Here is a 12077-nt window from a genome sequence, read left to right as displayed (position 1 = left end):
TTTACATGTGGCTGTCCAGTTTTCCCAGCACCCCTTACTGAAGAAACTGTCTTTTTATATTCTTGCCTTCTTTGTCATAGATTAATTAACCATAGGTGTGTGGGTTTATTTCTGGGCTTTCTATCCTGTTCCACTGATCTGTAAGTCTGTTTTTGTACCAGTACCTTACTGTTTTGATGACTGTAGCTTTATAGTATAGTCTGAAGCCAGGGAGACTGATTCTTCCACCTCCATTTTTCATCTCGAGATTGCTTTGGGGGCTTCTCTGGTGGCTCAGTGGTTAAGAATCTGCCTGCCAATGCAGGGGACATGGGTTCGAGCCCTGGTCCAGGAAAAGCCCACATGCCATGGAGCTACTAAGCCTGTGTGCCACAACTACTGAGCCTGCGCTCTAGAGCCTCCGAGCTACAACTACTGAGCCCGCACGCCACAACTACTGAAGCCTGAGCACCTAGAGACCGTGCTCCTCAACAAAAGAAGCCACCACAATGAGAAGCCTGCACACAGCAACGAAGAGTAGCCCCGCTCACTGCAACTAGAGAAAGCCAACGCACAGCAATGAAGACCTGATGCAGCCATAAATAAATAAATAAATAAATTAATTAATTAATTTTTGGCTATTTGGGGTTTTTTGTGTTTCCATACAAATTTTAAGATATTTTGTTCTAGATCTGCAAAAAATGCCATTGGTAATTTGATAGGGATAGCATTGCAATCTGTAGATTGCCTTGGGTAGTACAGTCATTTTGACAATATCAATTCTTCCAATCCAAGAACATGGTATATCTTCCCATCCATTGGTGTCATCTTCAATTTCTTTCTTCAGCATCTTATAGTTTTCAGAGTACAGGTCTTTTGCCTCCTTAGGTAGGTCTATTTCTAGGTATTTTATTCTTTTTGATGCGATGGTAAATGGAATTGTTTCCTTAATTTATCTTTCTGGTCTTTTGTTGTTAGTGTATAGAAATGCAACAGATTTCCGTGTATTAATTTTGTATCCTGCAACTTTACCGAATTCATTGATGAGCTCTAGTAGTTTTCTGGGAGCATCTTTAGGATTTGCTATGTATAGAATCATGTCATTTGCAAACAGTGACAGTTTTACTTCTTCTTTTACAATTTGGATTCCTTTTATTTCTTTTTCTTCTCTGACTGCCGTGGCTAGGACTTCCAAAACTATGTTGAATAAAAGTGGTGAGAGTGGACATCCTTGTCTTGTTCCTGATCTTAGAGGAAATGCTTTCAGCTTTTCTCCTGCTGAGTATGATGTTAGATGTTGCCCTCACTGATTCTTAATTCCTAGGTTACCAACATTCACATATTCGACACCATGACTTCTCTATTCCTTGATGAAGACCTTGACATCCACTTGTCCTCAATCACTTATTCTTATAGTTAAACCCTAGACCTTGTCATAATCAATAAAAATAAGCATTCCATAACCTCAGTTTCAAACATCCTACGCTTTAACCACCTTTCCCCCTGTTTCTTCCTCATTCCCTTTAGTATCCCAACTCCAATAATCCTTCAGTGGAACCTAAAATACATCAATTCTACCACAGTTTCATAATCACTCTTGTCTTCTCTTCCCTCTTTAACCAGCTTAAAATGATGGTTAATCATCAGACACACCCTTGAGTGTATCATCAACTCCCTTGCCCGTATCTCCCTTCACCATACTCCCTTAGGAAAATACCAGTGCTGGTGAAACCCAATTATTAACCTATTCCACATCTGTTCCTGCACAGCTGAACATGGCTGAAGAAACACACATGCTAACCGTCGTTCTGTCTTTAAATAAATGACCAAGACCCTCAATGAGTCCTTAATCCTGCCTGCCAAACAGACTAAAATTCCCTTGTCCATTCACTTTCTCACTCTCCTAGAAAATCATTCAACACTTTTCCCTCTTTTCAAACCCCAAACTCCACTTCCTATTTCACTGTAGAGAAATGCCACAGCTCCACTACTATATCAACCTTCCTACCAGCATACATACTCACATATTCTACCCTTCTTCATGTTACTGTAATTCAGGGATCAGCACACTTTTCTGTAAGGGTCAGAGAGTCAATATTTTAGGCTTTGTGGGCCACACAGTCTCTGTCACAACAATTCAACCGTTGTAGTACAAAAGCAGCCATATGCAATATACGATTGAGTGTGGCTATGAAATCTGATGATATAATCTTTGTGTGTCACAAAACATTATTTTTTTTCAATCACTTAAAAACATGTAAAAACATATTTGTAGCTTGTGGGTGTTACAAACCAAGGCAGAGGGCCAGATCAAGCCGAACGGCCATAGTTTCCCGACTCCTTCTGTAGCTGAAATCATCTGCTCCTCTATCTAGCTAAGCCTAATCCATTCACTTGTCCACTAGATCCCATCTTCTTTCACCTACTCAAGAACACTGCTCTAGCATTTCTACTGCTCTCTCTCCTATCACCAATTTTTCTCTCTCCTTCAGACCATTCTTGTCCATATACAAATATGCTATTTTTTCTCCCACCTTAAAAAGCAAAAGCTTCTTCTTAGCCCAGTGCTTCCTATTATTGCCGGATCTCTCTCCTCTTTGTAGTAAAACCCTTCCCTACTTACCATCTCTAATTCCCCTTGTCTCAGAAAACTCTCTTCTAAACCCACTCTAATCAAGCTTTCCCTCATATTACTATTCCACCTGGTCTGTTCTTACTGATCAATGAATACATGTTACTGAACTGAATGCTCAATTCTCAGTACTCATCTAATTTAACTTATTTCAGCAGAACCTGACAAAGCTGACTGTTCACTCCTAACTGACACGCTCACTTTCTTTTCTTGGCTTTTAGGACAACTTAGTTTCCTGGTATTATTCCTACTTCAGTGGATATTTCTCCTTGGTCTCCTGTGATTGGTTCTTCCTTGACCCCTTCACGTCTTAATGTTGAGTGCCCCAGTGCTTAGTGCCTGATCATCTTCTCTCTACACTCATTCCCCTGGTGATCATGTTTAGATTCCTGACTAAAACCATCCACACATGGACATTTCTGAAAAATATATCGCAAGTGGACCTCTTCCCTAAACTCAGGAGGATCATGGTGGTAACATTAATGTGGGGAGAAAGGAGACATAGTTGGAGTATATTTTGTAAGTAGGGCTAGCTGAATTTCCTAGGATTGGACATGGGCATTAGGGGAAAAAAAGAAGTAAAGAGAACAATCTCTATATGTATTACTTTGGTTTCTATGATAGTCCTTATTTCAAGGAACTCTAGATTTAAGCACTTTCCTCAGAAAATTTCTTTCACTAAAAACATGCTGGATTTTCCTCCACTGAGCAGACAGAGCCTCTTTGGAAAAATTCTTTCATATGGGACCCATGAGAGCATCAGCCATATTCTCAGCAGCTAGAGCGATGTCCAGTACTTCCTGGCACTCTTCTTTTTTTTTGTTTGTTTTTGTTTTTGCGGTACGCGGGCCTCTCACTGCTGTGGCCTCTCCCGTTGCGGAGCACAGGCTCCGGACGCACAGGCTCAGCGGCCATGGCTCACGGGCCCAGCCGCTCCGCGGCATGTGGGATCTTCCCGGACCGGGGCACGAACCCGCGTCCCCTGCATCGGCAGGCGGACTCTCAACCACTGCGCCACCAGGGAAGCCCGGCACTCTTCTTTTTTAACTGAAGTATGGCTGATGCACAATATTGTTAGTTTCAGGTGTACAACATAGCGATTCAACATTTAAATATGAATATCATGGTAAGTCTGGTACCCATCTGTCCCCATACAAAGCTATTAGTTTTATTAACCGTATTCCTATGTGACTTACTTATTTTACAACTGGAAGTCTGTACCTCTTAATCCCATTCACCTATTTTGCCCCAGCCCACACCCCCCACCCCGCCCCACTCTGGAAACCACCAGTTTGTTCTCTGTATCTATGGGTCTGTTTTGTTTGTTCATTTGTTTTGTTTTTTAAATTCTATGTATAAGTGAGATCAGTTGTCTTTCTCTGACTTATTTCACTTGGCATAATGCCCTCAAGATCCATCCATATTGCTGCAAATAGCAAGATTTCATTTTCTTACAGCTGCAAAGTATTCCACTGTATATATGTACCACATTTTTACTTAGGTTGCTTCTGTATCTTGGTTATTGTAATTAATCCTGCCATGAACATGGGTGCATAAATCTTTTCGACTGTTTTTGTTTTCTCCAGGTAAATACTCAGAAGTGAAACTGATAGGTCGTCCTGTTTTTAATTTTTTGAAGAACCTCCATACTGTTTTCCACAGTGGCTACACCAACTTACAATCTCACCAACAGTGCATGAAGGCTCTCTTTTCTGCATATCCTCGCCAACACTTGTTGTTTGTTCTCTTTTTGATAACAGCCATTTTGACAGGTAGGAGGTGATACCTTATTGTGGTTTTGATTTGCATTTCCCTGATGATTAGAAAGGTGTTGAGCATCTTTTCATGTGTCTGGTGGGAAAATGTCTATTCAGGTTGTCTGCCCATTTTTTAATTGGACTTCTTTTTTGTTACTGAGTCCTGTGAGTTCTCTGTATATTTCGGATATTAATCCCTTATTGGATGTATCATCTGCAAATATCTTCTCCCATTCGGTAGATTTCCTTTTCATTTCGTTGATGGTTTTCTTCACTGTGCACGGAAGGTACTTAATAAGGTTTGTTGAATGACTGAATGACATCCTCCCATTCTGTCCCCTGGCATGCTGCCTATTTTAACTCATTTTTTAATATACATTCTGGACCTTTTCATTCCACTTATTTTTCTACAGGTCAAAAATACTTGTTGTAGGCAACTTCTGATACGGTTCATAATGATTCCTACCTTCAGGTATTCATAACCTTGTATAATCCCTCCCCTTTACTGTAGGCTGGATCTAGTGACTTACTTCTAATGAACAGAACAGACAAAAGTGATGGGATATCACTTCTGTGATTAAGTTACAAAAGACTGACTTTAATCTTGCTGGATTTTTCTCTCCCTAGATCTTCTTGCATACTTGTTCTGATAGAAAGGGCCACCTGGAAAGGAACTGAGGACTGCCTCTGGCCATCAGCCAGCAAGGCACCAAGGCTCTCAGTCTAACTGCCCATTAGAAACCCAATCCTTCCAACAACCACTAAGTGAGCTGGAAAACAGATTCTGCCTAGGTTGAACCTTGAGATGACTGTGGCCCCCAGTGACTCCTTGATTACAGACTTGTGAGAGACCCTGGGCTGAAACGTTGTGCCTCATGACCAGTTCTGAAGCAGAGGGCCCAACTAAACTGTGTCTGGATTCTTGACTCACAGAAACTGTCAGATAATATATGTGTGTTGTTTTACATCATTAAGTTCTGTTACACAGCAATAGGTAGCTAATATCCTACACTCCTACCCGATACAATGAAAAGAGAAACCAGAGTTCAACTTGCCAGGCATGAGTCTTTAAGCTCAGTTTTAATATTCTCAAAGTGGGGATATCACCTACTCAGATAAGGATGTCTGAGAAATAAATGACATTTTGTAAATTATATAAAAACCTAGCCAGAGCCTAGCACACTGTAACAAATGTTAGTTTAAATCTGAGATCATACATGTCTCTCATACAGTTATCACTAAATAGCAGCCCTTCAAACCTTTTTTAGAAGCACACAAGGTTGTAAGATATTAAATTTAATATAAAAATAAATAGTAAAGCATAGTTATAACCCTGTCACAAGTAAGGAAATATTTGTTGAGTCTTGTCTTTCACTGGGAAGAAATAAAAATAATTTTAAAAAACTGTAGGATAACATACTTTGTCAGCAGCTGTCTCCGGAAGAGACTCTTCAATGCCAAGTTCTCGTCGTCTTTCAGCCCTAACTTCTGCATAACTACAAATGGTAAAAAACAGAATTTCAGTGTTTGATCATTCATTTAAAATACTGCAGAGGTGCAACCATTCAGTGTTTGTTATGTGTCTTACTTGTTCATCACAAATTTTCTATGCACCACAAAAACCTAAAACATATACATACAGTGTATATCTTAGTTCAAATTCCATTTTTCTACATATCTCAAAAGTTTTATGTGCTACTGTAAATGATCCATAACCACACAGAACTTAAATTAAGAGGAATTAAACAAGGGAAGAGTATGCTTTATCTACTCCAGTTCTCCTTTTACATGACTGACTGTGGTACATAAAAGACAGTTACAACATCTGCTCTAAACCATAAAATTTATGTCAAGAATTATATATTTCTACATATCTGTACTGTATTTCTTTCTATATAATGCCTATAAGTAAATGTAATAATAAATTGAAATATATATCAAAAATGGTGAAAAAAATCACTTTGTACTTCATTAATAAGTTATACATAAAATTACATTCCAGAATCATTATGGATGTTTCTATATTCAGAAATTCTGTAAAAAGAATTATTACCTTACTACGGTGTGAGTACAAACAATGAACTCTGGTCTTGAATTCCACTGATGGTAAGTGATATAATAATGAGTTTGAAGCCAAATCCACTGTTGTCCTTTGGTCAGGAACCTATAGTAACATGATTTGCCTTTCCCGTATTGCATTACTAAGAAGAAAAGAAATATGTTTTGATTCATATTATTAGATTTTTAGCCAAAGGTATCACCCACATTTATATCTATATATATATAATTCTTCTTCTGGCTTTTCAATAACATATAGTACATCAATTATAAGAAAATGCTATTCTGTAGAGACAGCAATTAGCATATCTTCCACAGTGCCCAATTTACAGCCAGTTATTGCTGGTCTTAGATACTTTTCACATACAATAAATTTCCAAATACTCAAGAATAAATTATTCACATACTGACTTTCTCCTGCTAAGACATACTGAGGGCAACAGCAGTAAGTAATCACACCTGGGCTCCACCCACCCTCCCGGCCCCCACAAGTACAGCATCTTTGAGGCATTTAATTCTAAACCTTAACTAACCAAAATCAGAAAAAGTTAATTATTTAAAGTAACTGAACATACAGTATTTCCCAAAACATTCTCTGTAGATTTTAAGTTCGGAAGCCTTTTAATGATATTAAGCAACAAATGGGTTTTGCGGTTAAATTAACTTGGGAAAATTTGTTAAACAGGTCTTCTCAAAGCCTTGAGTATGCTAATATATGTCAAGATTCTGGTGGTGGGGAGATGGGGATGGATTATAAGCTGTTACCTAGTTTTCCTTGACCATACAATTCATTTTTAATAGACTGGCATTCATGCAACAAACCTTATGAAATGCTGGACAGGAATCACTTGCTCTCTCTATTAATGAGGAAACCAAGTTCTACATACTTCAAACTGCTTGTCCAAAATTACCCAGCTAGCTAATAGAGGTGTCAGATATTTTTTAATACATCATGGAGCTTAGTGCCCATTATCACTTGAAGTGAGGAATGTTTCTTTTGTGAAGTGACTTTAGTCTGAAAATCTTCCATATAGCTGATGATATTATATAACATGCTTTATTTTCATAGAGAGAGGTTTATGAGATCGGCCTAAGACATTATGAAAGTATCTTAAATATCTAATTTAGAGGACACTCAAGAGGGAAGGATTTGGGGAGGAGGATCAGAGAAGCAAATAAAACCTATTAAAAACAAACTTCTGAAACAAGGAATGAATAGCACGTGGTAAAGGGGTAGGGCTAGACTCTAATCCTGTCTCTGCCACCAATGAGTTATGGGCTTGTAAGTAAATTAGTTAGCCTTTCTGCGTCTCAGTTTATCTCGTGGAGATAATAGTAGTATCTACTTTCTACAACTGTGATGATGAAAAATAGAGAATAATGTACGTAAATTGTTTAGAACAGGGCAAAAAATGCGATGATAATGTTCCTTCTGCTAATATAACAATGGCAGGTAACATTAATGAAGCACTCACTATGAGTTTTCTAAAAGAGATTCTTTAAATGTGTCCCTACCTCCTGGGCCTGGATATCAAAATTTATGAAATAGTGTTCTAATATTTTGACATACTATTACAATTTTCAAACAAATCTACTTCTCTTACTCTAGATGTAGAGCTTATATACTTCAAAACAAGGTTTATTAGATGCCATATTATAAAACTGTACTTACTACTACAGACTGAAATATGTAGAATGGGAAGAAGTTTAATTTAGACTTGATCTAGGATTCCTAATGGAATTAGTTATATATACAAAGAAAAAATTTCCAATATATTTCAAAAATACAAAAATGGTTCTGAGTTGGTATTTCACCACCTTCTATTAATATGATAGTTATTTACAGATTAAAAAGTTATTATCACCAGAAATAATAAAATCTACTTACAGTGCTCATGACATTTTGCCAAATTTTCTAGGTCATCCACATGATAGTAATCATAGCCTGATGTTCCCAGAACTTCAAATGGCAAATATCCTATTATGGGTGGTGCCCTAAATTACATATAAAACAACCAATATTATGAATTTTTCCATAATAAAAAATACTCAACTAGAAATCAATTTTGGGAGGAACCTTTATTTTTTAAATAATGGATAATGAGTTTGAGTGCCCTGATGAGAAAAAGTTTGTCCTTGAAATCCATTAATTTCAAGAATTGTAATATGATTATTATCTTTTTATGGAATTGTAAAATGGGAGTTACCTGTGATCTAGAAATAGAAACTTCCATTCTAAACTGTGTCTAGATGTAAACTCTTCATTAGGTTCTTCAACAGTGCACATTTCCTACAAATAAATTAATAATTAAAATTTAGAAATACTTTTCAGTGTCCTTAGCACAGTCCCAAACATTGTTAGCTGTAAAAGTAATTCTTAGCTAACTTTTCCCTAAACGTTTTTTTAATACATTTTTATTTTCTAGTACCAAGGAATATGGCAATAAATAGATGCAGGCTTCTGGAGGAGTACTTCCCCACTCGACACATTTCTCTGTTCACTCACATGCCTAAAAACCCGAATTCTGAATTCTGATCTCTCTCCTGAATTAGAGTTCTGTATTTCTGCCTGGATGTTCCTGCACATCACAAACTCAACGTGTCCTAAAATAAACTAACTGCTTTACTCCTCATACCCAGTTACACAATGTTCCATCTCATTAACAGAGGCATACTTGTGTTATGCCATTAAGTCTAGAAATCTGAGAGTCACAATATACTCATTTTCACCATTCACCATCTAAATGGCCACTATTAAATCCTTTCAATTTCACCTTCTAAGTTTTTAAGCAATCTGTTTGATCCCATCCAGCTTCAGCGTCTTAGTTTAGACTCTAGAACCTTGCCATCATTGGCTCACACTATTGCCAAAGTGTCTCCCCAAACAAGTCTCCCTGTACTTCAACTCATCTTCTATTCTGGCCACAATTACCTTATAAATACTCAAATATGACTGTATAACTTCCCTGCTTAAAAACCTTAATGGTTGCTCATTCCATCAGGATAAAATCTACACTCTTCAGCAAGGAGAAACAAACAACAAAGAAAGAAGCACATTTCATTGCCGGCATCTGCTTACTTTTCTAACATCATCTTTCACCATCCCTATCCACTCCTCCACACACAGTAACCCTAGACTCTAGTCATACTCAACAACGTATTCCAACCTGCCTCTGTGTCCTTGAATAACCTTCTGTAGCACAATGTAGTGATTAAGAGTTTGGGCTTTGAGAGAAAAAGAATTAAAACCAATCTCAGTTCTACTGCTTAATAGCTGTGACTTTGGGCAAGTAATTTAACTTCCCTAAGGCCACAGTTTCCCTACATATAAAATGGTGGTCATACCAGCATTTTTAAGAATTAAATAACTCATGTAAAGTATACAGCATGTGGTATGCACTCAATAAACATTTTAGCCACTGCTATTAAGATCAAAACAAGCAGAGCGAGACTGGTTCAAGATCCTCTAACTGCTAATTCGGTACTTTGTCCTATAATATGGTGTTTCCCTAAATTTAAAATCTTAGCCTGGCTTATTTCCAGCCACTTTCCAGTGATTGAAGTCTTTGATTTTCCCACTTCCCTCTAATCATCTGCTTCCTGGGCCCAGGATATAAAAATAAATTATTTAACTGAATTTCAAAACTGAAGAGGTACATGAAAGGCAGTAAAAAGCAACTTGTGCATTTCAAAAGAAAATTTCAGAACCAATCTTTTAAATTTACCTAGATTTTTGGCTTTTCCCCTTTACTGTAGTTGTGAACCATACAAAAAAAGCATATTAAAATTTTGCACAAAAGCAGGACAACGGTGATACATAACCACTGGTTAACTACAAAGGGTATACATTTAAAACTTAGTTACATAATTTAATGAGTGCCTTGATAACTCATTATTTGCTTCAAAAATATCATGATCATGTATGTTTAATGTCTCATGGCCATTACCACTTCAATGTTTACAGGAAGTATCTGGAAACAACAAAAAAATTACACAGACAATTCTCATAATATAAAGTGAAACCCCTTTGTGAAATAAAATTAGAAACATACCTTGATGAACTGAGGTGTAGCTAATCTGACAGTAGCTACAAAACAAACTCTATCTTCATAAGAAGGCTTGTGTGTGCGTTGTATTGTTCCTTCAAAACCATTGTGTGCTGAAGTGGATACTAAAACAATAAGGAAATAAGTATCAACAGTTACTCCAGTAAAATCTAGTTTTTACTGATATTCAAACATCTGTCCTTAAGAGCTTAAAAGAATACCAAGTGAAATTACATTGCAAAAGACGCATTTTAACTTACCACTGTTTAAAGATTTGAAATTTCCTATAAATTTCACATATTCATAAGTAGATGGCTCCTTTGGGTCTATTGTTCCTCGAAGCATATGACAACAAAATTCTAACTGATTTTTTGCTGAAATAAGAGAAAAAAAATGACATATTTGTGATTTATCATAATGAATGATATATCACACAAAGTAAGATTATAACCGTTGTATAAGTCTACAATCATTATTTCCTCCAACAGAGGTCCTCAATGACATTTTGTTTAGTCCATAAAAGCAGTTTCTTTAGATGATCTCACCTTGTCCTTAATAAAGAAAACAGATGTTCTGATACAAGCCACTCCATGTTCCTCCATTTTTATTTGTCCTTCCTTCTCATTCTTCACTCTAATTTCAAAGAAAGGTTTTGCTTCCTATTCCAAAGTTAATACTTCTATGTCTACCTTGAACAGTCTTTCCTCTCTTCCTTCTCCAGGACCAGGGCCACACCACGGTATTCCTTTAACATCCACACATGTTCTTCTTTGGTTCCTTACTTTCTACTTTTAAATTTGTTCAGGTCTTTCCATCGCAAACATATAGAGTTTTCCATGCTACTCTTTATAGTAACACAGATCTCCTTCCTTTTCATTATGTGCTCTAGTTTCCGTATGTTTACCTCCCTTAACTTTATGCATTGTGGCTTTTGCCCTCACACCTCTATAGAAACTCCTCTTCTAAAAATCACCCACATCTGTATTAAGCTCAATGGTCTTTCCCCACTGTTTCTACCTCTTCTTAAAATTCACATGTTTTCATTCCCATAGTATAAAACTTACCTTACTACTTCTATCTCTTCTTCTAATCAGTCTCCAAACTATGGGCATCACAAAAGTTCTTTTAACCACTGCACCACCAGGGAAGCCCAAAAAGTTCTTTTGATTGTAATCTATTATCCTTTACAAACTTACCAGCATTGACAAAATTATTTACTCCTAAATCTCTCTCCCCAACTCTAACGTTTTATATAAGACCAAGTCTCATATCACTATTTGATTTCAGAACATCTCTACCTGATTGTCCCATCAGTAAGTGAAACTCAAAATATTTGAAAGTGAATTTATCCCCCTTTCTTCCTAAGCCAGCTGCCCTTCCCCTTCGTCCCATATGATTTCTAACTGCTTAGTTAGAAATCATATCAATTTGGTCTCTTCTCATCCTATCACCAGTTCCCAAACTAATCTGTCATAGGATGTGCTGTTCATTTCACCAAGGAAGCTCTCATGAGTTATTTTTTCCAAATGAGCATCCAGTACCACCAACTTAGTACAGATGTAAATTACCCTGTATCTAGGTAACTGCAAAAATGGATTCTCCATG

The 12077-nt window shown here is 37.1% G+C and overlaps 1 protein-coding gene across 2 annotated transcripts in view; it reads right to left on the bottom strand.

Moving 5' to 3' along the window:
- Positions 1-12077, bottom strand: part of CLOCK (clock circadian regulator) — a 56694-nt gene that overhangs the window by 18999 nt on the left and 25618 nt on the right. For both annotated transcript variants that reach the window (XM_065878248.1, XM_065878249.1), the window contains exons 7-12: positions 10733-10846; positions 10479-10597; positions 8634-8716; positions 8315-8421; positions 6422-6569; positions 5789-5864 (exon numbers count right to left, since the gene is read on the bottom strand). In XM_065878248.1, coding sequence (XP_065734320.1) covers positions 5789-5864; positions 6422-6569; positions 8315-8421; positions 8634-8716; positions 10479-10597; positions 10733-10846 — 647 coding nt within the window. The remainder of the gene's footprint in view (positions 1-5788; positions 5865-6421; positions 6570-8314; positions 8422-8633; positions 8717-10478; positions 10598-10732; positions 10847-12077) is intronic.

The sequence above is a fragment of the Phocoena phocoena genome, chromosome 5, assembly GCF_963924675.1.
Source record: "Phocoena phocoena chromosome 5, mPhoPho1.1, whole genome shotgun sequence".
Lineage (NCBI taxonomy): Eukaryota > Metazoa > Chordata > Mammalia > Artiodactyla > Phocoenidae > Phocoena > Phocoena phocoena.
This window is presented reverse-complemented; position numbering and strand designations above follow the sequence as displayed.